The sequence below is a fragment of the Protopterus annectens genome, chromosome 4.part0 (assembly GCF_019279795.1).
Source record: "Protopterus annectens isolate FY-2018-M chromosome 4.part0, PAN1.0, whole genome shotgun sequence".
Lineage (NCBI taxonomy): Eukaryota > Metazoa > Chordata > Ceratodontiformes > Protopteridae > Protopterus > Protopterus annectens.
Window position 1 is genome coordinate 239,264,467 of NC_056733.1, and position 26,157 is coordinate 239,290,623.

Consider the following 26,157-nt stretch of genomic DNA (forward strand, 5'->3'; position numbering starts at 1 on the left):
GTCCTGGTTACCCTCCCTCCAGCCCCCTAATTTCTTCTGGCTATACCTCTACTTTTCTTTACTATGTTTAAAAGCCTTTTTGGTGTATTTGCTTTTTGTTGGAGGTATACCTTTGTGTTTTTATGTTTATTTGCTCCCCATTAGGAGGGCACCTGACATCTGGGGCAAGAAAAACTGATGTAATGGCGTCAGCTGCATGTTTTATACCCCTGACAACCTGACGTCATGGAAGAAGGGACAGCAACTGACACAGGACTCAAGACTTAGTTAATCAGGCCAACTGAGGGCAACCTGCAAGCAGATTACCCAAATGTAATGACTGCAACAGTGAATACACTCAAACATCTACATTTATGGTAAGTGTACACAACTGTATTTTTGTTTGCTGTTGTTTCAGATGTACATGTCCTCTACTAAGGGAAAGTGTGCTTGTGGTAGGCAAATCCTGTATAAAGACTCACACGAGCAGTGTTTATTTTGTCTAGGGGAGGCCCACGATTACAAAGCCTGTACCATTTGCCAATCCTTTGTTCAGAAAACCCTTAGAAGCCGCATGGCAAGTTTAAAACTGTATTTAGAAAATCAGTGCCTCAGAGGTTTGGCGTCTGGGATGGAAAGTGGAGCAGGCCCTTCCAAGGAGCCACCTAGGAAGAAGGCCAAGAAACATAGGCCTGACACCCTAGCTGTGCCTCAGTTGTCTGGTGAAGTCCTTGAGGCAAATATCAGCCGAGGATCACTCCAGACATTGGGTATCATGCAGCAACCAGGAACTTGAAATGGAAGCCGGTGCTGCGAATACTCAGAGTACATCCACTGAGGTTTTTCAACCATCAGAACCTGATGGTAAGGGGGATCCATGGCTCCTGGCTTTGGAGGGCCCTGCTACTACTTCAGCCTTGTCATCCACTATTACAACAGCTCCTAGGCCCACTTCTGCTCCTTCCACTCCTTTAAAAAGTAAGCAAAAGGAGAAACACACCTTCAAAGATCCTGCTCCACCCTGGGAGACCTTCTTTCAGACTGTGTTTAAGGCCTTTCAAGCTCTTCAAACCCAGATCCCCCCAAACAGGCCTACCCATTGCTCCTCAGGTAATATCTGAGGAGGAGTCTTCCTCCTCAGATGAGTCCTTAACTTACTGCTCCCAATTAGACTCCCCCAAAGATTTTGTTAACCATGACAAAGAAGATGAAGAAGAAGAGTCTCTTACTCCTGACTCCCCTGTAGAAGATTTATCCTTTGGAGATACCATTTCTCTGCTTAGGCAACCTTTTAAGTGGGAGTTGTCAGATGTCTCTGACAGTAAAAAGAGATACTTTGAACTATTGCAGATGGAGCAGTACTCACCATCTGCAGTCCCACCTTTATTCCCTGCATTCCAGGATGCTTTTTCTACTGCCTCACAAAGCCCAGAATCACAGCCTCCTGCTTCTAAGAGACCAGACAGATTCTACAAGGTGTCTGCCAAGGAGCGATACCTTTTCAAAACCCCCCCTGCAGATCCTGCAGTCATTGCAGTGTCACCTGATAAGTTCTCTACGCAACTACCTTCTTCTTCCCTGTTTCCAACGGATAAAAATAGCAAATTTGTGGACAGGTTAGGGAAGAAGGTATACACTTCCTCCATCTTGGCCATTAGGGCCATTAAGTATCAGACCCATATGGCCAAGTTTGCTTTAGATTCCCTAACCAAGGCCTCTACTCTTCTGTCAGAGGTCCCAGAATCTCCTATTCGTCTCAATCAAGTACCCTTATTTCCACGGTCTCTCAAGTGATCAGACACCCTATTAAGTGCAGCTATGATGCTGTAGAAGCTTTTTCTAAGTCTTCTGCTTCTGGCTCTGTGTTAAGGAGATTTTCATGGTTGAGATGTCAGCCTTTGCCCTTGGATGTTCAAGCCAAGTTGTTGGATGCACTCTTGGACAACAAAGCTACTAAAGTCTCTACAGGAAAAAGGTAAAGACTTACAAAAGTTAAACATTTACTAGTCTCACCTGTACCCAGATTTCATAGAAATTACCCCAAAAGACCCAGCTTTGTCAAGAGGCAGTCCTCTCATCCCTCTACTTCTCATTCAAGGGGATGGAGGCAGACCAGAAAGCAATCTACTCCCAGGTCTTCTACTACCTCCACAATATCATCCTTTTGGAGGCACTCAGACCAAGACAGAGCTCCTCCACTGTGACCCTCATCCCTTAAACAGTTCCACCCCCCATCCCTATGTCTTAGCCTCTCCCTACCCTCCTGGCAAAAAATCAGTTAAGACAAGTAGGTTCTTTCCATCATCCAGAGAGGATACTTCATGACTTGGTGGGCTATTCCACCCTACCAGGGAATACCTCAACCCCCTCTCAGTCAGATGCCACTATTTTCCACCATCCTGAGCCAACATCTATCTCAGGGGACTATAGAAAAAGCACTAGAGGATCAGTTAGTTGAGGGATTTCATTCAAGGATGTTTTTGGTCCCAAGAAAAGATGCCCCTTGGAGACCCATCCTCGACTTATCCCACATCAATCTCTTCCTCAAAGTGCCTACTTTTAAAATGCTCACATTGCAGCACCTCCTTCCCCTCATACCTCAGCAAGCATTCATGGCCTCACTAGATCTGAAGGATGCTTACCTACATATCCCCATCTTCCCACCTTACAGAAAATATTTACGTTTCTCAGTGAGTTAGTCATATTTTCAGTTCTCTGCCTTGCCCTTTGGCCACTCCACAGCGCCAGGAGAATTCACAAAGTGCCTAGCCCCAGCCATTGCACACTGCAGACTCCAGGGCATAAAAATGTATCCCTACTTGGACGACATTCTTATCCTGCACCAGGATCCACTAACCCTGTCCAAACGTGGACATGGTTTGCAACTTTCAACAGAGTCTAGGCTACACAGTGAATTACCAAAAGTGTCAAATGACTCCTTCCCAAGACCTGGTCTTCCTGGGGTGCAGGATATGGACAGACTTGATGTCAGTCTTTGTCCCTACCCAGAAAGTAGAATTTCTTGCTCTGTTCTTCCACTCCCTGCTACCTCTAGCTACCATCTCAGCCAGGGAATTTCTCAGGATAATAGGGTACATGGCCTCCTTGATTCCCATGATCCCTCTAGCCAGGATGCACGAGGAGGTTTCAGTGGGTCTTGAGAAACATTTGGAGCCAACACTCTCATCCATTGGAAACAAAACTTCCTCTTCTTCCCTGTTTAAAAAGGGAACTCTCCTGGTGGATTGCCATCATTACCCTCAGTCAAGGGGTACACTTGCAGATTCCCCCACCAAAACAGCATCTATTCACAGATGCATCAGATTTCAGTTGGGAAGCCATCCTTTACCACACCAACAATCAGCAAAACGTACAGGGGGAGTGGGCCATTCAAGAAAGGAAGGACCACATCAACCTAAAAGAGCTAAAGGCCCTATCCTTGGCTATGCAGGCCTTCCAAGACATCCTTCTGCCAGGCACCCTGAAGGCCATCACAGACAACATGACTGTCATGTAGTACATAAACAAGCAAGGGGGAACAAAGTCATACCCCCTCTACAGTCTGGCTATACAGATATGGTCCCTGGCAGCAGCACTTCAAATTGACTTGCAGGCAGTTTACATCCCATCAATAGAAAATGGGATGGCAGACCCCCTCAGCAGAACCTTGACACCCTCCCATGAATGGATGCTTCACAGGGAGGTATTTCAGGATCTGATTCACAGGTGGTGTATTCCTCAGGCAGATCTGTTCGCCTCCCCCCAGAACAAACAGATACCCCTCTTCTGCACACGGCTCCCCCATCCACAAGCATGGAGGGTGGATGCCTTCTCCTTTCCATGGGAGGGAATATTCCTGTATACCTTCCCTCTCTTGCCTCTGATTCACAAAGTCCTCCTGAAAATACAGAATGACAAATCAAAAATCCTGCTGGTGACTCCCTTTTGGCCAAGACAGCATTGGTTTCCCCTACTCTACCGCATAGCCCAGGGCAATCACTACAGGTTACCTCACCACTTTGACCTACTCACACATGGCAGAGGATCCCTTATTCACTCCCACCTACTCAATCTCAAACTGACACTGTGGGTAATAGAGTTCTGATTCCTTTTAGGCACCTATACTCAGAGGACATACTCAATGTCCGGCAGGAGGCCAGGAAACTTAGTACCAGGAGAAATTACTTATTAAAGTGGAAAAGATTCTTCCATTGGTGCCTCAAGAGAAAACAGGACCCATTCCTAGTTTCTGTTCCACTGGTCTTTCCTATCTGTGTGAGTTACTACATTCGTGACTGACCTACTCATCAGTAAAAGTACACCTGTCTGCTATTTCTGCTTGCCTTCCCTTGACTCCACCTCTAGCTTCCAGGTTGGAAGTCAAGCTTTTTTTGAAAGGGGTTCTTCACATAACACCCCCTTGTAAGCCTATTCCTCCTCCTTGGGACCTTAACTTTGTGCTGGAAAAGCTTACATTGGCCCCCTTTGAGCCAGCCCACTCATCCTCCCCTAAATTATGTACATGGAAAACAGTTTTGCTACTGAGTCTTACTTCTACCAGGAGGGTCTCTGAGATCCAGTCCCATATGGCTTCTCCTCCCTATCTTATTTTTCATAAAGATAGGGTTTGTCTCAGAACTAACCCTTCTTTCATGCCAAAGGTAGTTAATGAAATGTCCTTAAACCAAACCATTAATCTCCCTGTCTTTTACCCTCAGCCACAGAACTCCTCAGAAAGGGCTTTGCATTCCCTGGATGTTCATAGGCAAGTGAGATTCTACTTAAACAAGACAAAACCTGTCAGACAGTCTGACCAGCTTTTTGTCTCCTTGCATCCTAGAGCACTTGGCAGGGCAGTGTCTAAACCCAAAATTGCCTCTTGGATTTCTAAGGTGATAGCCTTTTGCTATTCCTTTCATGGAAGGCAACTGAGTTCAGCTGTCAAGGACCATTCCACCAGAGCAGCTTCCTCTTCAGCAGCTTTCTTCAAGGGCATCGATTTTGCCTCTCTCCTAGAGGCTGCTACTTGATCTTCTGTACATACCTTTACCAAACATTACAAATTGGACCTGATCTCCAGGACTAGTGCAGGGTTTGCCAGGTCCATCCTGTAGGGCCTCATTGACTCTGGTCCCCTTCCTACCTCGCATGCATCTTTCTAGAGAGCTGTGGTACTCTCCCTAAGGTTATGGATACTGCAACATGAGAATAGAAGGACATAGAATAATTGTGTAAGAACTTACCATAACCATAATTGTCCCTCTCTTCCATGTTGCAGTATTCTATCCCACCCACCTACCCCTTTGTTTCTTGGGCATACCTATAACACTGTTTTGGTGTACCTGTGGAAATTTGGCTTGGGATTTTTCCTTATGCTCCTGGGGTCAATCCCTCTCTGTGTGGCAGCCAATTTCTGAATTGGGTATGTACAGACATCACAGATATAGCCAGTGACAGTTTATGGCCCCTGAATGCAATGTCAAATGTAGCCCAGATTCTAAAACTTTGGTATACTGGCCGGATGTCCGGTGCTGCAGTCAGCAACTCCCTAAGGTTATGAATACTGCAACATGGAAGAGAAGGACATCTATGGTTATGGTAAGTTCTTACACAACTATTCTTTTTAAGTCTTATTGTACTTTATTTTATTGGCTAGAGGGATAGCTTTTTTAAGCATTTGAATCTGTGTGGCTGAGGCATTTGACGGCATTTGGTGACCACTCTGCTTGAGAAGAAGAGTGTCGCTGATTTCTGCTAAACTCTATAAAGCTAAGACTTGCTTTACCATGTCTACTGTTTCACCACTTGTTTTTTGCTATATTAATTGTGTGTTTCTGTGTTGAGTATCTACACTTTTTGACCCTTTTTACAGTCTTTAGTTAGAAATTACTTGGTTGCACTTTAGTGGGAGTAGAGGGAGCCTGAGTCATTTTCTGGTTCAGGACTATGTAAGGGAAAGACGAGTGGGCTGTCTTTGATCGGCCACAGTTCTTTGTGTGTTTTTTTTAACTGAATCTCCACTACTATACCACAGTTGTACAATGCTTGGCTTATAACCTACAATCTCTGAGGCATTTGGCGACCACACCACTTGAGAAGAAGAGTGTTGTTGGTTTCTGCTAAACTTTACAAAAGCTAAGACTTACATTACCATATCCACTGTTTCATTACTTGTTTCTCACATTGTTTTTGTCACAGATGGATTAATTAATAAACAAACTAATCTGTTTTAAATATCTGCACTTTTTGACTTTTTTTACAGACTTTAGTTAGAACTGCCTTGGTTCCACTTTAGTGAGAGTAGAGAGGACCTGAGTCATTTTCTGGTCCAGCATTGAGTAAAGGAAGGAAGAGTGTGCTGTTTTTAATTGACCTCAGGTTCTTGTTTGTGTTTTTTAAATTGAATCTCTTCTGCTGTTTAAGCACCACAGTTACAGAATGCTTGGCTCATAACCTACGAGCAAAGAAGACTTATCATATCCACTTTTTCAGCACTTGTTTTTCACATTGTTTTTGTCACAACTGCATTACCTGAGTGTTTCTGTGTTGAATATCTGTACTTTTTGACCTTTTTTTACATTAGTTAGAGTTGTTGCTCTCTATGTAGTGGCGCCTTGCAGTGATCTGTATAGTCACCGATATCTCACTGTCTAATTCCTCCTTACAATCTGTGTAGACGCCGATCTCTCGCAGTGTGTTTCCCTTAAAATCCCCTAACTGCCTAGAGAGATTTTATTAACTACTAAAGCATCTAGTTTGCACATAGCTGAACATTGCTCAAGTTCCTTGTCTTATTGACCTATTCAGTATGTAAATTTCCCTCACTCATCCCAAGGATCAGTAGCCATGGATATGCACTTCCAGACTCACTCTGTGGCCAATCTGGTTGAGATGAGTAATTTGGGGCATTGTAGCAATTACCTCATGTACATAGACAACGCACTTATTCTTAATAAAACAGATAAAATATGTGAGAGGTGTAAATACAGTTTAGCACTGGAGACAAAACTCTCGCATACAACCAAAACTAATCCTATAGAGGATGTCAGTGACATTTGCACCACACCTACTGCACAGGGTAAAGACCTCACCCTGCACATAAAAGTACTTATGCTAATGCACTTACAGATAACCTTCCTAAAACTCTAAGACCTCCTGCACAGCACAATAAAAAAGGGGCCTCAGCCATCACATAAACACTCCATTAAAACACCACCCAGAGCTACACATAGTAACATTGTATCTAGTGCCTCTATTGCTAAACCCTTAAGGGATACCAGCACACAGGCAAATTTCCTGGTCATCGGTGATTCTGTAAAGAGGCACACTGCTGTCCCCCTCACCAGACTGAGCAAGGAGCCAGTCACGGTTAGCTGCCTTTCCAGGGCTAGGATCTGTCAAGTCACAGAGACACTCAGGTCATTGAACCAAAAGTACCAGTATGACTCTGTCATAGTCCATGTGGGTGTTAATGACCTGAGACCTACCTCCCTAGACTCTGAAGCGAGACATGATCGAGCTCGTTGTTTGTGTGTCTCAGGCACGTGTGAGCCTAGTGCTGATTGGCATACAACTTTCTCCAAGGATGACAACAGTTTACCAACAGAAAATTATTGATTTTAACAATTGGCTTAGCGTCTGGTGTCAGTCCAAGGGGGTACAATATTTGACAGACTGGGAGGACATGGTTGACAGACCACACTGCTTTGCCAGGGATGGTCTGCACTTATCCTGTCTAGGCTTTTGATTATTGGCAAAGGTCTTTTCCACCCCCATAGTGCCTTTTTTAGGCAATGCCAAACTGATAAACCTCCCTACTTAACTGAACCTACGAAGGAATATCTGAAGGTGGTACTTCTCAGTAGTAGAAGTCTTAACAAGAAACTCCATTCCTTGCAAAGAAAGTGTAGACATCTGTGTTTTAATGGAGACATGGTTTAAAGTCACAAAGAGTACCATGGCAATGCAAGGTTATAATGCTTTTCACATCTTTAGACCAGCTATTGCACAGGAGGGAACTAAAGGTGGGGGAGTCTCAGTCTATATTAAAACAACCTCACATCCAGACTAGTTACAGTGTATGACACACTGGAACTCATTCATGTGCAATTCACCATAAGCAGGGTCTTGTACCATATCCTTGCAAACTATAGGTCCAACTCCATGTCCCAGGAAACCCATACTGCCTGTCTCACTGTACGAGTCCCTCACCATTCAACCCAATATGATCTTCATGGGGGGCCTCAGCTACCTTTCTATAGATTGGGAATCATACCCCACTTCTAATGCACAATCCCGATTCATAAACGTCTTTAATACCAACATCTTGGAACAGTTGGTCCATTCTCCTACCAGGAGTACAAACATCCTTGACCTTGTATTCACCAACATGATGGACCAGTGTTCCTCACCCAATTTAATATCTTCACTTATCAGATATGACCATGAGGCAGTATTGCTTGAAATAAAAATTAAATCCAGGAACCTAATGAAACCAAAAACCTTTAGGAACTGTTCTAAGGCTAACCTGTCTCTGCAGTGACACATTGGCTAAATTCCAAAACCCCACCACACCCAGTAAACACTATAGCATAAACTGAGCTGTTTATAAAATTGTACAGCCATATTGTCAGCTGTATAGAGTGAGCTGCACATGCTCTATTAAGAATAAAGCAAACTCAAAAGACAAGCCACCGTGGTGGAATCACAATATCATTCAGTTGTACAACAAAAGAAAAATAATCTTTGCCAAGCATAGGAGGAACAAAGCCCTACATACTAAAAGCTGCCTGACCAGTCTAAACAGGCAGCTAAGAGGGTTAATTAATATTTCAGAGGTTAGATTTGAAGAAAAAAAATAGCTTTTCAGGCACAGGGCAACCATAAATCTTTCTACACCTATATTTGTAGCCTCAGGGGAAATACTCTACAATACACAGAACTTATTGTAAAAGGCATTACCCACACTGAACCAGAAGCCATTGCCAACCTTTTGGCTGATAGGTTCGGTTCAAATTTCTCCCCAGTCCCCCCCCCCCCCCGATAGTCCAAAGGAAATACTCCATACCACAACCCTCCAAACATTACTATGGAACAGGTTATCAATACACTTTCCAAGACCAAAAACTCTGCATCGATGGGCCCCAATAACATCCCATGATGTTTACTAAATAGCATGAAACCTGACCTGTCTGGTCCACTTGAATCACTTTTCAACTGGAGCCTACAGTCAGGTTTAATGTCCAAAGAATGAAAGATAGCTACAGTCATTCTCATGCACAGAGGAGGTCCAGCCACTGATCTGGGTAACTACAGGCCCATAAGTCTGACCAGCCTCATATGTAAAGCCATGGAAAGAGTCATTATGGACATGATAAATGAGGACATAGGTAACCTTTAAATGTTGTCACATCACAGTTTGGCTTTGTTAAGGGAAGGTCATGCCTATTATATCTGATGGACTGCTTTGAGAGGGTCACCAAAGCAATGGATGAGGGCAAGACTGTGCACACAACTTAAATCGACCTGTCCAAGGCTTTTGAAAAAATACTCCACCCAGGCATTATAGACAAGCTCACTAATTTAGGTATAAACTTTTTTATCATCTGCTGGATAGCCAGCTGGCTCACTGATAGGACCCAGGAGGACAAAATAGGTGAGGCCACCTCCACCAAGAGACCAGTCAGTAGCGGAGTCCCCCAGAGTTTGGTACTGGGCCCACTCTTTTTTGGCATCTATTTCTCTGAAATGGAAACAAATGTTGAAGGTTTATGGCTGACTAATGCTGCAGAAGATTGCAAGCTAGGGGTTATCATTGATTCCCCTGCAGACACTTGCATTCTTCAGGATGGCCTATCTGTGACTAACAAATGGTGCCACAGCCATGGTCTTAAAGTCAATTCTAAGACATGCATAATTGTACTCTTTGGAAAGTCAACCATCCTGGCTAATTACAATGGTGATAGTACGCCCCTAAGAGTTGACCCAGTGGTTAGGGATCTGGTTATGCATGTGGACAGTAGCCTTACCTTCGACCACCCCATAGGTACAGTGGTGAGGAAATAATTTTATGTTACACAACTTATAAGTAAGGGCATGGCATCTAGATCCAAAGACGTCGTTATCCCACTGTACTCTGCCCTTATCAGACCAGTCGTAGAGTACAGTGCTCCCTTCGGTATGTACCTGACCAGGCATATGCAGCACCTACAGTGACCTCAGAGGTTCTTTACAAAAAGATTGCAAGGCATAACAAACATGCTCCAACTCAGTCTCCTATAGATTGCTGAGGGGGTGATCTATGCCTGGTTTACAAGGCATCCACAAACCCCACAGTTATGAATCTCCTGCATATTTGTAAGTCAGATAGTACCAGAAGTACAACGACTAGGGACCTGAATGCTGTCTGTGACTTAAACAGAACATGCTAGAGAGACAAATATGTGTACCAGAAACTGGCCTTCCTATAGAACAGACTTCCCATCCATGTGACGCTTGAGTTTGTCTGTTACCCAATTTAAGCACAACCTAGACCAGTGGATGGGGAATAGGAACTTTACACTGGGCCTGGCTCCCATGTCCCTTAGGGATTGAGGTAGCTTATAAATGCCTCGCTCTCAGTGCCCTATTTGGATACAGGACATCATTATTCCTTCGGGGAAACTTGGCTAGGCTTGAAAGGTCCCATGGGTCATTAGCCTAGTAACAATCTATGAATCTCCATGTCCAGGGCTGCTTTTGTGAGGTCTGGACTGCCAGACAGCTCATCTACTCTTTAGCCAACCACCCTTCTCTCTACATCCTCCAGCTCTGGAACTCACACATATGTCAGAAGTATTGCAACAGTGATTTCAGTCAGGACATAGTACAGTTGTGTAAGAATTTACCATAACAGTAGTTGGAGATTTTCTCCCCGGGCCTCCGCTGAAAAAGGGCTCTTCAGCTCAGTCAGACAATCCCAGTCAACAAATGTAAAATAAATAATAAATAAATAAAATGCCCTGATCACTGTTGCAGTATTTATTCCCACTATCCTTCCCTTCTTTCTGTACTTCCTTCTCCCTTTTCTGCTTTAAGCTCTACTCTGCTGCATGAAAATGGGGGATTTTACTTACCTATTCGAGCTATGCCTCTCCTAGCTGACCAGTCTCCCTCTCTCACTAATCATCAGGCCACGCTGGTTTGGAGATATGCTGAGGTACATGCTCGTACATTTGTCTATATAGCCCTACGCTTACGAGCTGAAGTCATGCATTGGATGTATGATCTTGGGGAGTTAAAGCCTTGGTACTCTGGCTGGACGTCAGCGGAGACAACCCGTATATCAGGAGTACTGCAACAGTAATCAGTAGTATATCTACTGTTATGATAAGTTCTTAAACAACTGTACTAATATATATATATATATATGGGTGCGTGACATTTCATCTAAGATTCACTTGGTCTAATCTGAAAATGTCTAAAAATTTGATACAAGTCTCATTTAGTCCCAGATAACAGGCAAAGACAAAGGGATGGGAGAGTGTTAAATGAAAGACCAGCTCTGGTTGACGTTATAACTGAGCCTAAAACAAAAGCTGCAGTTAAAATGGATACCTGTTTGAGCATATAAAATAATGCACAACTAAAAGAATCAATTAGAAAAAGTTAGAAAGTACTGAGAAATGAGAATGGAAAGACAATTTACAAAGAAACAATGGAAGGATATTTACATGGCTTCCAAGTTTAAAACAAAATTAGGAAGTTTAGGATTTTTGCATGGCTGTTTACTAAGGTATTTTCATACCCCAACTAGACTTCAAAGAATTTTTCCACAGGACAATAGCAGTTGTTAGAAGTGTTGATGGAAGTAAGATGAGAAAGAGGGATGTCAGGAAACATGACTTCTAAAATCCAATGATTTGCTGGATTTTAGAAATTCCCTGTACAGTACTTTGTTAGATATGATGGGGAGCAAGTTAACTTTAAGGAATGTAATTATAATTTTGATCTGGGATATAGAAACCAAATTGCCTAGACACAGTAAGGCCCTATTATGTTTAATGCTGTTGGTTGTTAAAAAGTAATTAGAAAGAAAATGGAAATTAAAATGAATTTTGTAAAGGAGATAAAAAAACTAGAGGTGGTATCTTTAGAAAATTGAAAGAGAAAGCTACATAGAAATAAATTGATTCTGTGGGAACAATACATACAAAATAGTGTTCAGAAAGATGTGTGATTTCAGGGAAGGCAGGACTTGAGCAATCTATGTAATGTTAAGTAATAAGGTAGAAATCATATTTGTGTAAGGCGTGAAAATATTTTTTGCAATGGTTTGTTTTCTCTTTTATAAATGAATGTGTACTCATGTCACTATGTAATATCTGATGTTAGTAAAGATGTTTAAAAAAAGACTCATTTAGTCTAAAATACATTTCATTTAATTACACTTAATATAAACATGTAGTAGGTATAGAGTTCATAAGTTCATAAACAGTGTTTAGGCCTTACAGCCATTAAGAAGTACAGATTCTTACAAATATGGAAAATAAACTTTACTATCAGTCCATCTGTCCAAACTTCCTTTAAAACTTTCTAAAGTCTTGGACTGTTTAACATTGAGTGGTAAGTTATTCCATGATTTCGTGACATTTACAGTGACATACTGAATTCTCATCATAGTACTACCTGTTTTAATTATAAACTGATATTCGTATGTGTAGATACTTTTCCACAACTTCTGCTCTCTATATTAACCATAGCCTGCAAAATCAGGTCATGAAATATTACACAGGCCAGAATCAACTTTGCACAACTGTAACTATAACAAAAACTAAATCTCAACTTTGCAAATTTTTGTTCATAATCTGTATTTCTTAACTTCAATTTTGTTTAGTAAATTTCTTTTCAATACCCACTAGTCTTCTTGATTGTCCTCTAGTATAAACACAAAAATAATTATTATATTCTATAAGTACTTTTATATATGCCGTATGTACTTGTAATAATATACTTTCATCTCATGTTGATAAATTACACAACAAATAGCTCACATGTTTAATGGCTCTGGCAACTATAAATTCAGAATATGCTTTAAAGGAAAATTCAGCAGAGATTAACATTCCTAGATCTTTGTATTCCTTAGATTTGTCTAATTGAGACACCATCATGTATATTGGTTGTCTAATAATGCTATTAGAGAAGTACATAATTTTACATTTTCTATACTAAATAATTGTCGCATATCAATGGCCCAGGTGCTGACTAAGTTTAAATATTGATTTAACTCATCCACATCTGATGTTATTTATTATTTATTTATTTTACATTTGTTGATCGGGAGCCTTAGGCATAGAGTGGGTATCCATCATGATGTATAAAAAGGGTGCTCCAATGACTGAAATACATCTAGAGAGGAGTTACTTGATATTATCCTCAGTAATAATTTCATTTTTTTCAAACAGAAATACTGCTTACAAAAGATAGGAGTGGCAATGGGGTCTCCGTGTGGAGCCAACTTTGCCAATATAGTAATGGCATATTAGGAGCAAGAATTTATATTTAATAAGGTAGGCATAGCTGATTCTATATATTTTTTCACGATACCTGGATGATATATTTATGATCACAAAGGGTGATAGCCAGGTGGCGACAACATTGGTCGATTATTTCAACAGTACGACCAATTTCCTACAGTTTACTTTCTCCTACCATGACTATGAGATCCCATATTTAGACGTAAAGTTGAATAAAAATGAACAGAAAGGCTACACAGATAGAATTCATCATAAAAACACATATTCCAACACCTTTCTGCATTTTTCAAGTGCTCACCCTTACCACCAAAAACGAGCTGTCGTGAAGGGTCAACTGGTAAGGGCAGCCAGATTTGTGACTAGTAACCTCGATTTTGAAAATGAATGTGAAAACTTAAGGGGGTGTTCACTAAATGACAATACCCAAGTAACTTGTTGGATGAATTAATAGAAGAGGTTAAAAGAAAAAGAAGGAACGGGCTTTATAGGCCCATTTTAGAAGATAAATACATACATGAGGGGCAGTTAAATGAAGCAGAGGAGGGAATAGTAAATATTAATACCAGTTTTAGAACAGGGTTTGTGGTTACTTATCAGGCAGCTTACAAAGTGAGAAATACTATATACAAGAATTGGAATTTCATCTCAGGTGAAAGGGACTTGGTTGTTAAAATAGGAACAAGTCCGAAGATTATTTACAGGAGGAGCATAAATTTGAAAAATATTTTGGAGAAAGAAAAAATTAAATCGTATAGGAATCTGGGTACTTTTAAATGTGGCAGTTGCCCCATTGTAAATATATAGAAGAAGGGCATTATGTAGAAGTTAGGGGCTTGAAATTGATGAACAATAATAAGATGCAATTGTCAATCTAAAATGGTTGTGTACCTGGCTAGATGTCAAGAATGCCCTTCATTCTACAAAGGAAAAACGGAACGAAAATTACGTGAAAGGATTTATGAACACCTACATAGTATTTCCAGGAATAAGGGTGAAAATACTCTAGCAAAACATGTCAGTCTGTACCCAGGGCACACTTTTAAATTTTGAATAATGCAGCAGATGCGGCCTAAACTGAGAGGTGGTCCAATGACAGTAATGTTGGAATTATCTGAATTGTTGTGGCAAATACGTCTGGATGCATATACACTACCGGATTTAAATGACATGTGTTCTATCCACAGCATCTTAAAATTGAAAAATTTTAAAAGATAATATTTATGAGTAGTTGAATAGGAATTTAGATTTTCATATTCATGTTTTTACTCATGTTTAACATTTATTTGTTTTTTAAACAAGTTCTAGTATATGCATTTGTATGAGAGAAGTCTGAGTAATAAATGTTCTTATGTAGAGGGTACTTTAAATTCTTGATTGGTCTTTTGGTCACATGACTAGTAAGGGAGGGTATTTTAAGCACCATTTTCTTTAGTAATAGTGTATCTGAAGAAGTTCATGTATAGAACTGGACGAAAATCGCTTTATACAAATACATTTATTTTGATTTAAAGTTACATCTGGAGTCCGGTCTACATGCCTGCCTGGTACTTATTTGGATTTTGTTCATCAGTCTACTTTTTGCGGTTGTTTATCTATTTATTTATTTTACATATGTTGACCGGGAGTGTCCAGCTGAGCTATTGCCCTTTTTCAGCGGAGGCCCTGAGAGAAAAGCTCCAAAGATATATACAATGCAATAAACATAGCAATACAGATACATTTCAATACAAAATAGCAATAGAGACTTTAGGTAGTTAAAATATGTAAGCTACATACATATATATTGTTGTTTGCAATATAAATCCAATTTTACAATCATCTGCATATTTAAGTATACAATCATTTTTATTACTAGGAAATGTAGGTAGTACCAAATTAAACAATACAGGACCCAAAACTGACCCTTGGGGAACCCCATCTTTCAAATCTATGAGATTTGAATGAGTACCATAGATTTTTATACACTGTTTCCTACCAGATAACCAATTTTCAGTTTATCTTATAATATAACTATTTTAAAGGAGAGCCACACCCATAGACCCAAAAGACATGTTTATTTCATCATGGTTTGGTGTTTCCTACATTTTAACACCACTCTAGGACTATTTACAGATTTTTAAATATTTTTATATGCAATTTCTGAGTCTGACCACATGGGGGACTAGCATCTTGAAGTGATCCTGATTGCTTAGTCTGCCTCTCCCACAGTGCAGTGCTTATCTGTAAAAAAAATACATCACACAGGCCTCTTTCTTCCTAAAGCTCCTGTCACTGCATTGATTTTACATGCATACACTGCTGTCTTGCATTCAGTTAGTTTTAATGAACATTTCATGTCATTCAATGACTACTTAAAACACAAACAGTGCAAATGCCACAGAACAGACTTTCAAATTGCTTTTACTAATGCTTCTTTTCAGAATGGCTAAATTGCAGTCTTTTGTGAAGCCTGAATTGTACTACTTTGACTCATCTCCCATCCACCTTCACAACTAACTTCCCTAGATGTCAAAGTACTAAGGATAATTTGAGCTCTTACCATACCTCTGAACTGTCCAGATTTCTGCCGCATATTTTTGGTCTGTTCCTAATAAAATTTGATGTTTTCTTGCAAATCAGTGAAGATTAAAGTAACTAAATAATGACATATATTTGAGTTTCAGACTTCATATCCTTCAGAAATTGCATGCTAACACAAATCCTGTTAGTCTAGCGACTTTCTAAGTTTCTAAGAGCAATGTTTAAAATATGTCCCTATTTTTGGGCCTTTGCCCCCCCCCCCTTTATTTTAGGCATTGTCCAGATTTCTTGTCCTAATAGGTTGAGAGGTATGGCTGTTAGCTGCTGTGATTGACAGCTCTCAGCAGGAGACATGACTCATGTACTGTTTCCTTGTTCTAGCCTTTACTTTCTCTATGGGTAGGGGAAGGACCAGGGAGCTGTGACATCACAGCATGGGTGGGTTTTTAGGACGGTTGTGTTGATGTCAGTTTGGTGAGGGAATTGGCCAGAAAACTACCAGTATTCATTGGCCTTGATGGCATCAGTGAATTGGAGACTGCAGCAAGCTTTTCCAGGGTGGGATAAAGTGTTTTGAAAGTAAAACCACCACAGTATGGTAAAGTACTGTTCTAGTGGGGAGAAACAGTGGATTTAAAATATTTTAAATGCTGTATTGTTATGTATTCATAGCAGAGAATGTAAATAGGGAGGAAAAAGGCCAGAGAAGTTGAGCATTTAATATTTTTTATTTGACACTTTGTAATGACTGCATGGGGCAGGCTGTAAAAAACCTTAAGCAGATCAGACAGAGGATTAATGTTGGTGTAGTTTAGGATGTCAAGGTGGTAGAAAATACAACATAAATTAGTCTAGTGCACCATTTGTATCTCGCTAGTATCCAACCACAAGTTTGTTCATCAACAGTGATTCTTTGTGGGTGGTGCTTTCTCTTTTTCCTGTGGTTGTGCCATCATGGAGGTAGTATATTTAAGTAAGTGTGCCCCCTGCAAAAAAACAAGTTTTGGAGGAGAATTTGCTGTATATGGAGTTTTAGATGTAATGTGATTTGACTAAATGTGTTTTACATGAAACTTTTAGATGTTTTGTGATTACAGGAAACATTTTTTAGATTTAACATGATAGACCTATTAAGTGTGGATCTACTTTAGATGATCGACATTTTAGAATATTGACCTTCTAAAGATTGAGAAGAAATGGTAGATATTCTGAATGTTGAAAACAGACAAAACAGCAAACACTTTGCTTTTGGAGGTGGGTAAGCTCTTCTGCAACTTCATAGCACTTGTTCAATGTACCACCTCTGAGATCACACTACAGTGGGGAAAAAGGCAAATTCTACATTCCCCACCATACCACAGTCTCAGTGAAACTATTCATATTCTTTGTGTTTCACTGTTGCAGTCATTACATTTGGGTAATCTGCTGGCAGGTTGCCCTCAGTCGGCTTGATTAACAAAGTCTTGGGTCCTGCGTCGGTTGCTGTCCCTTCTTCCATGACGTCAGGTTGTCAGGGGTATAAAACATGCAGTTTTATATATACATGTATATATACAGTGGCGGCTGGTGACTTCAAATCACAGGGGGGCTGCAGGAGACAGCTGAATGGGTGGGGTCAAGGGGAGGGGGTGTGGTCAACCAGAAAGGGGAGGAGCTATGCACAAAACCACAAAAAACTAACTTTAATTAAATACGCTGCCCTGGGTGGCAAACCATCATTATGAAAGTCCAATCAAGACAAAAATAAGTGTAGAAGAATAAAAATATTTCAATGCATTGGCTGCATGACAGCTTACTTAATATCTAGATGGAAACAAAAGGTTGTGAGGCATGAAAAAATAAATTACTTTTTAAATACATTACTGGAATGCCAGTCAAAATCAAGTATAAGAAAACCAGAAGCACTCAACTCAAACCACTTCTCCTTGCACTGCAGTCCTAATTATAATATATTCAGCTTTATTAAAGTACCAAGTAACATGCTGAAAGTAGAAATCTATGTGATGCCCCACTTGTAAAAATGTTTCTTATCCAAAAAGACCTGCTGCCTGACAACTTGTTTCATGGGGAAAACATGATAAAAGTAAAAAATGAAAAGCAAACAAGAAACAAGCTCAAGATACATTGCTTAAAGGATTACTGTACAGGTTATGGACCACACATGATTGGCATTCTGTTTAGTTTACGGGTAAAGTCTGTAGAGATGACTGGAAGTCTCCAACAAGTTTAATGAGCTTTTTAAAATAATGGAATCCTGTCCTTTAATACCCAAGGCTTATACATTATCTAGTCAAGTATTCTCTGCATGGCAACAACAGAAAGGCTCTTAATGTTGGCAATTCTTTAACAGTATGCTTATTAAAGCTTACTTGCATCTTACGATCTCAGACAAGCTTACCTTATGGTCATTAAAGCATTGCTACTTAAAAACACAGAGCAACAGGCACTTTGAGTAATAAGCATAAATCAACAGTACAAAAATATGACAGAAACCAGACCATTCTGCAAAATCAAGGACAGATGAAAAGCCACTGTAGTACTTATGCAGTGTGTCCTCCCCATCCAAGGTAGATACAACTACTCCTTGCCTTGCTTGGACACATCCAGAGTCACTACATGGGGAGTGGGGTGCAACAAGCATGTCACAATTTGAAATCTCTCTGGCTGACTGTGATGGCCCTGACACATTTGTCATACCTCTCAACCTCAAGAGCAAGAAATCTGGACAAAGCCATACATAGAAGTGGGACAAAGGCCCAACAATAAGGACAATTTTTAAATATTGCTCTAATAAACTTAGAAAGATAATAGAATAGGTCTTGCATTAGTATGAATTTTCTGAAGGGTATAAAATCTGAAACTCAAATGTCTGTCATTTTCTAACTTCAGTCTTTAGTGATGTCACTAATTTGCCAAAAAACACAATTTTATGAAAAATGGACAAAACGTGATGCAAAAATATAAAATAGACACACAATACAGCTGCTACCTGTCAAAGAAGGGACACTTTAATATTAGTACTGCTACCTTGAGCAGCTGACAAAATATAAAAGAATCTACTGCTACCTTGAGCAGCTGACAAAATATAAAAGAATCTACATGCATTTCAAGTAATCTATAACTTTGATTATTACAGTTATTTCTTAATTGTAAACCCTCCATGTTTTCTTCCAAAATTGCTATTTTGCGGAGGGATTATAAGGGGGAAGAGCAACATTTTGAGCCAAAATTGGGGACAGTTGAGAGGTTGGCTATGCCTAATTCTATAAAGCAATTTATTTGCATGTACCTCTCAACCTGTTAATGCAGTAAATCTGAACAAGGCCAAATATATTGGGGCACATATAAACAGTACTAAAAATTGCTCTTGTATAAATTGAGACAGTTGATAGAACAGCTCTTACTTTAACATGCATTTTTCTGAAGGTTATGAAGTCTGAAACTTAGAGTGACTTCTGGCAAATCATTTAGGAATTAAAACTACAAATTTTATGAACAAACCAAAAATAAGAAGCAAAAATCTATTCATTCTTTGAAAATCTGGACAGTTGGGAGGTATAGTTCAGCTGGGCCTGTCTGAGTTTGCTGCCCTTCCCCCGACAAAATAATGGTTGAATGGAGCCTCTGCAGCCATTCCAATGAACCATTATACTTGGCTATTTCACTCCATTTACCATAAACACTAATGTGCATACTGCTTTACTTCTATGATAAGTTGGACTTCATTTGAAAGTTTTATTTTGTATTTTACAGCACAAACACTAAGTCATCTGTTAAACAAAGCAATGCAGTCTCACAATGAAAACTTAGCATTAAAACTTCTCTGCCCTTGAAACTCACATTCATTGAAACAGCATTGAAACCCACATTCAAGGAAAATACATTTTGCCAGTGGCAGATAAAGATTAATTTTGGGCAGTTTTCGAATCATAGGCTCCTTGCATATGAAACATACATGTGCTCTTTGATACACCTTCCTCATTGTACTAAAATTATATTCCTTGTACAATACAGTACACTTGTTACAGGATGTTTTAAATTTGTTTTGAACATTTTTCCAGTAAGCAATGAAACAAACCATATGCACCCATAATGGCAAAACTGCCCAGTTGAGAACATTTATCATAAAAAGTCTACTCAGACTTCCACAGTCCACCATTATTAGTAAATATACACAATTCCACAGTCCACCATTATTAGTAAATATGCACAATTCCACAGTCCACCATTATCAGTAAATATGCACAATTCCACAGTCCACCATTATCAGTAAATATGCACAATTCTGCAGTCCACCTTTATCAGTAAATATGCACAATTCTACAGTCCATTATCAGTAAATATGCACAATCTCTGAAGTCAGTCATCTAAATAATTCCACATTAAAGAAATCTGTAACTAATGAAGTGGTTGCTGCTAGCAATCACCTTTATATTTCATGGTTTCATCGAAAAATAAAGTGTCTGTTGCCCCTCAGGAATAAATTGTCTATATTACATTAAAAATGATAAGCTAGTAATAATATTGCAAGAGGAAATGGATGGCAAACTGATAACGAACTCATAGTTAGTATCTTCACCAAGGAGAACATTCTCAGTACGGCAGCATCTACCCCTTGTGGGAGTAGAACCCACAACCTTCTGCATCAAAAGCAAGTACACAGCCTGTTGTGCTATAGTATTAACTTGGCAAAGCACTAAACTTCTATTCCCTGCAGCTCTCAGTTCCTTGTAAAATCTACTCAATACTCAACTGCATCTCAACTTCGCAGCTCAAGAAAACTGGAAAAAGCCAAAATGTATTGGGGGACAAAAGCCCAAAACAGGGACACATTAAACATTGCTTGTATAATCTTGGAAAGTTGCTAGAATAAAATGTTGTGTTGCCACCATATATTTTACTGCCAAGGTCCCTGAGCAAAAACAGTCAGAGTAACATACCACTCGCCACATCAGCTGCTTTGTAAAAAAGAGGAAGACTGAAACTTAAATGGCTATCATTTAATGAATTCAGTTCTCACCATAGCTGTCAACCTCTTAGTACAAAACACCTGGACAAACCCAGTAATGAGGGAATACAGCCCTCAAACATATTCAGTGAATTCAGTTCTTGCCATAGCTGTCAACCTTAGCACAAAAACCTGGACGAAGCCAATAATGGGGGAATACAGTCCCAAAAATAGGGACAAATTTAAAATATTCATCTTATAAACTTTGAAAATTGCTAAAAAAAAAAAAGGTTGTGCTACTATGTATTCTGAAGAACATGAAGTTGGAAATTCAAATGCCGGTCAATTTTACTGCGGACAGAACAAAAACAATTTTCAGCAGAGACGCAGGGATTAAAACTGCAGACACATCTTTGTAAAATGGCAGGGCACCAGAGCAAATCCACGCAAACACAGGCAGGAGATGCACACTCCACACAGAAGCCACCCCAACCAAGAATCAAACCAGAAAACCTATAGCTGTGAGGCAACAATACTACCACTGCACCATCAAATACGCAAGGAATTAAACATTCAGAAACCCTTAAGTCTGAAATTCAAATGCCTGTCAATTTTATTTAACATTTTTTAATCAGGACAGTCTGACTTGGAACAAATAAACAATTTTCAGTAGAGGCCCAGTAAGAAATAATGCAGACATGTCTTTGTAACATGGGAGGACACAAAAGCAAACCCACACAAACACAGGGAGAAGATACAGACCCCACAAAGAAGGAACCCCAGCCAAGAATCAAACCCAAGAACCTGCAGCTGTGAGGCAACAATGCTACTACTACACCATCAAATATCAAGCATTGCAACATTTACAAACCACAGATATTATGAGGAACAGATCAGATCGAATATGAGGCAAAAATCTGAAATTTTTTTACAAATGGTGGCGGGTAGGGAACTCAAGTCTTTAACACCTGCATACAGGGTACAGGGTTCAAGCCTGAGGCATTCCCTACCACACCACCATAAGCACCTGGGGCATTTTCACACACACACACAGACACACACACACACACACACACACACACACACACACACACACACACACACACACACACACCAGTAAAGCATAAGCACCATACACAAACTCCAGTAAAGCATAAGCACCATACACAAACTCCAGTAAAGCATAAGCACCATACACAAACTCCAGTAAAGCACAAGCACCATACACAAATACAAACTCCAGTAAAGCACAAGCACCATACACAAATAAACATTGTAAATTAAAAAGCACAAAGTCCATACAAATAAACATTGTAAATTAAAAGGCACCTTACCTGAATACATCCAGCTAACGTACATCCATACACAAATAAACATTGTAAATTAAAAAGCACAAACTCCATACAAATAAACATTGTAAATTAAAAGGCACCTTACCTGAATACATCCAGCTAACGTACATCCTTCTCGCGCAATACTGAAAGACCCGCGAGATCCTAATGCTCCTGCCCGACGAGATCCTAATGCTCCTTCCCGACGAGATCCCTAATGCTCTGTCCCGAGTCCCTGCTGCTGCTCTTGCAGTCCGGACACGACCCATAATCCTGGCGAGTCTGTGCACTGTAAAAGTGCACAGACGTCTCCTTGTGTCCTCCTATGGGGACGGCCGGACTGCCTTGAGCATGCGCATAGACCGACAGTAGTCGGGACTCGGTCTATGCGCATGCGCGAAGTCCGCGAATTTCGAAAAAATTATTTTATTTTCATTTTTCTTTCTCATTTTTCTTTCTTTTTTATTTTTGAGGGGGCTGCAGTCCGGCAGCCCTATGCCACGAGATGCCCCTGTATATATATATATATATATATATATATATATATATATATATATATATATATATATATATATATAAAAAACACAGATTCACACATGCACACCATTACAGCAGACACAGCAAAGCTTGAGGAGACATCTGAGTGATTTAATTTACATTCCTGTAGTTTGCTGCATCTGACAATAATTTGTTAAGACATTTTGAGAAGTGTCTTAATTAACAAACAAAACATAAATGTGACAATATTCTTATTTAATTGTGTTCAAATACCTTTTTGTGGGACTAAAATTGTCTAAATAAGTAGGCAAGTAACTGTATTTCTTTTTTTTGTTTCTAGGTCGACTTTTAGATGCAACAAAATCCTACATGCTCGTGTTTATTCTAGCAGGATGTGAGGTGGTCTTATCTTCTCTGGTGTTGACTGCAGGGAACTTCTTTTGCTTAAAAAAGAAGGAGGAAGAACCTCACCCCCATGTAGATGCAGCTGAACGGGAGGAGCTGAACAAAGATGAAAAGAAGTATGACAGTGACACCCATGAAGCCATTGAAGTAGACCAGCTGGCAAAAGACGAGCCTGAGAAGAACGGAGATGTAGCGACAAACCCTGAAACATGTGTGTGACTCGGAAGGAAAGCTGTAATTACAATGAGCATCAAACAAAATCAAATTGCTATTCAGAAAATAAATAGATCTATTTCCGGGCTGTGCCATCTACTTATCTCATGACAGAGCATAATCTTTGGGCTGGTATTGACACAATTTGCTAGAGTTTGTTGTTGTGCTATCAGGATGTTAGCCCTGTACTCCTCCACTGCCTAAAGCACCAAGAAAGACAGATATACTGTCAGATGTTTTCAAAAGATAGAAGGTTGCGCACCAGATAAAATGGCAAGAAAGAGTAATACTCATTATTGGTGCAAGAATAATTGTACATATAGTCGAAGAAGGACAATTTTTAATCTGTTCTGTTCTCTTTGTTACCAAAGTTGTGTGCCTGTCTGGCATGTCATCTTTGGTCTTGACACAGCTGTTGCCTGTTTGCATTAGGATATTTTAATTGTATGGATACCAAAGTCTTTTGATGGAGGTTAGTATATGTTGTTACTGTCAGCAGCAGCATTCAGCACAACTGAAATATAATGCTTTAATGTAGTTTGGAAATGTGAATGGTCTCAGTATGTTGTTGAGAGATGGATATGCAGATCACAGAAAAAAATGCTCAGTAGACTTTGTCTTGATGTATGTGTTATAATGAAGGGTACACCTATTTATTTATTTATTTTTATGAATGGTAGAATAGTGTGTAATATTTGTTGTAAAAGCATTTCATCACATAAATTACTAAATGTTTGTTCTGTTATAACACAGGTTCGTAAACTGTTTTGAAAAATGGATGACAATTTTACAATATAATTGGTTAGAACACACAACATGGATTCATTTTGTCTGTCAAGGATTCATTTTATTTGTTAAAAAAAATCATTAGAATAGTTACCTGTGACTGCACTCATGACAGTTTTTAACTTAAATAGCTACTTTTCCTTGGGGAGGTTATCTTACAGCTCAGCTTATGGTTTGATGTTGCTTACTCCCACTTCGGCCATGAATTTTTATTATTTATTTTTTTATTTTATTTGTTAATCAGGAAAGTGAATCATAGAAGATACAAAATACAGTGAAACAAGCCAGAGAATCATAGTGATGTTCTTCGTGTTTCACTGTCGCAGTCATCACACTTGGGTTATCTGCCTGCAAGTAGCCCTCAGTCGGCCCGAATACCAGAGTCTTGGGATTTCTGCATCAGATGTTGTCACCTCTTCCATGACATCAGGTCATCAGGAATATAAAACATGCAGCCGACGCCAATACATCAGCTTTTTATGCCTCGATCACTACCTGAAATTTTCGTTTTTCGAGTTTCAAACCTAAAGTCTTCTAAAGCTAAGTATCCCGTTGGGGATCCTTTTTTCTTGCTCTAACCAGTGTCAGAAAAAGTTAACAATTGTCTTGCCTGTGGAAAGCAAATACATCACAGAGATTTTCATTCTTACAGCGTCACCTGTTTAGGCCCAGACCACGACTTCCCTCGCTCTCGGTTTTGTGCCTTGCTCAACACCCGAACTGTTTGTCGTCAGGCTACCTTTGTTGCTAAATTCTTTCGCTCTTGTTCTCCGTATTCCAAATTGGCTTCAATAAGCCATCTGACTACAGATCTTCCGAAAAAAACGTAAGGATAAAGACAGAGACAGACCGCACAGGTCCAAAACTGCCAAAGACGCTTCCGTTAAGCTAGACGCCAGCCCGCCGGTACTCAGTGAGGCACTTTCACAGCCCCTGTTACCCGCTTCTACAGATTCGCAGGCCTCTATTGAGATGCTTCTTCAACTATTGAACCTGCAGATGTCTCTACCTTGGATGGGTCCGGAGCCGCTGTGCAGGCACCAGCTTCTGAGGGTGTATTCAGACCTTCCGATGTTCATATTAAACTGACTACTTCGTTTCTGACTAAAGCTACCGAATTTCTCAGGCCCAGAGTTGGCACTACACCTAGGAAACCGACGACCAAAGTGCATTCTCAAGCTCCCATGCCACAGAAACAAATGCTTAGAATGGCTGAAGACCTTATTACTTTAATTAGGGGAAGCTAGCCTTCCCCCTCTAAAAGACAAAGAATTGATTTTTCTTCTGATTCTACAGACCATGAGTCTGATGACTCTGACCCCTCTGATTACCAGGATACACCCTTATCTAACTATGAGGATTCAGATGCAAAGGATTCCATTCCCTCTGCCCCCCACCCAAGGAATTTTCTTTTGGTGTAACCTTGCATACCCTAAGAGAGTATTTCCGCTGAGAATGCCAGGACTACCCACGGTCCAAAAAGAGACTCGGGAATTTTTAGACTTGCCTCAGCATAGGCATCTAGCTATACCCTCTGTCCTGGATATTGTAGATGATGTCTTCATGGAATCCAGTCTTACCCCTGATACTTTACCACCAGCTGCTAGAAAGCCTGACAGGTACAACAGAGTACCTGACTCTCACAAATTTCTCTTTAAAAATCCCACTGCGGATCCAGAGACCATTTCCCAGGGACCTAAAGGTATTAAGTCTACTACAGCCAAAAACCCTACCCCTTCAGACAGTGATTCTAGGGCTTTAGACAGATGGGGTAAGAAGGTATATACCTCTGCAACTCTTGCCATCAGGGCTTTAAATTGCCAGTTTCACATGTTGAAGTACCAGCAGCATATTATGGAACTAATTAAACAAAAAAGTGTTGATTCCTGATTGTGTAGAAAATAAAGATTTACAAAAGTTAATGCATTCTGCAAACCAAGTTGGTAAACATAACTTGCAGTGT

General features: G+C 40.0%; 1 protein-coding gene across 1 annotated transcript in view; it reads left to right on the top strand.

Moving 5' to 3' along the window:
• LOC122800240 (monocarboxylate transporter 4-like) overlaps positions 1-24,229 on the top strand; it is a 77,920-nt gene extending 53,691 nt beyond the window's left edge. The window contains exon 2 of the mRNA XM_044069732.1: positions 23,131-24,229. Coding sequence (XP_043925667.1) covers positions 23,131-23,414 — 284 coding nt within the window. The 3' untranslated portion in view covers positions 23,415-24,229. The remainder of the gene's footprint in view (positions 1-23,130) is intronic.
• Positions 24,230-26,157: the final 1,928 nt, after the last annotated feature.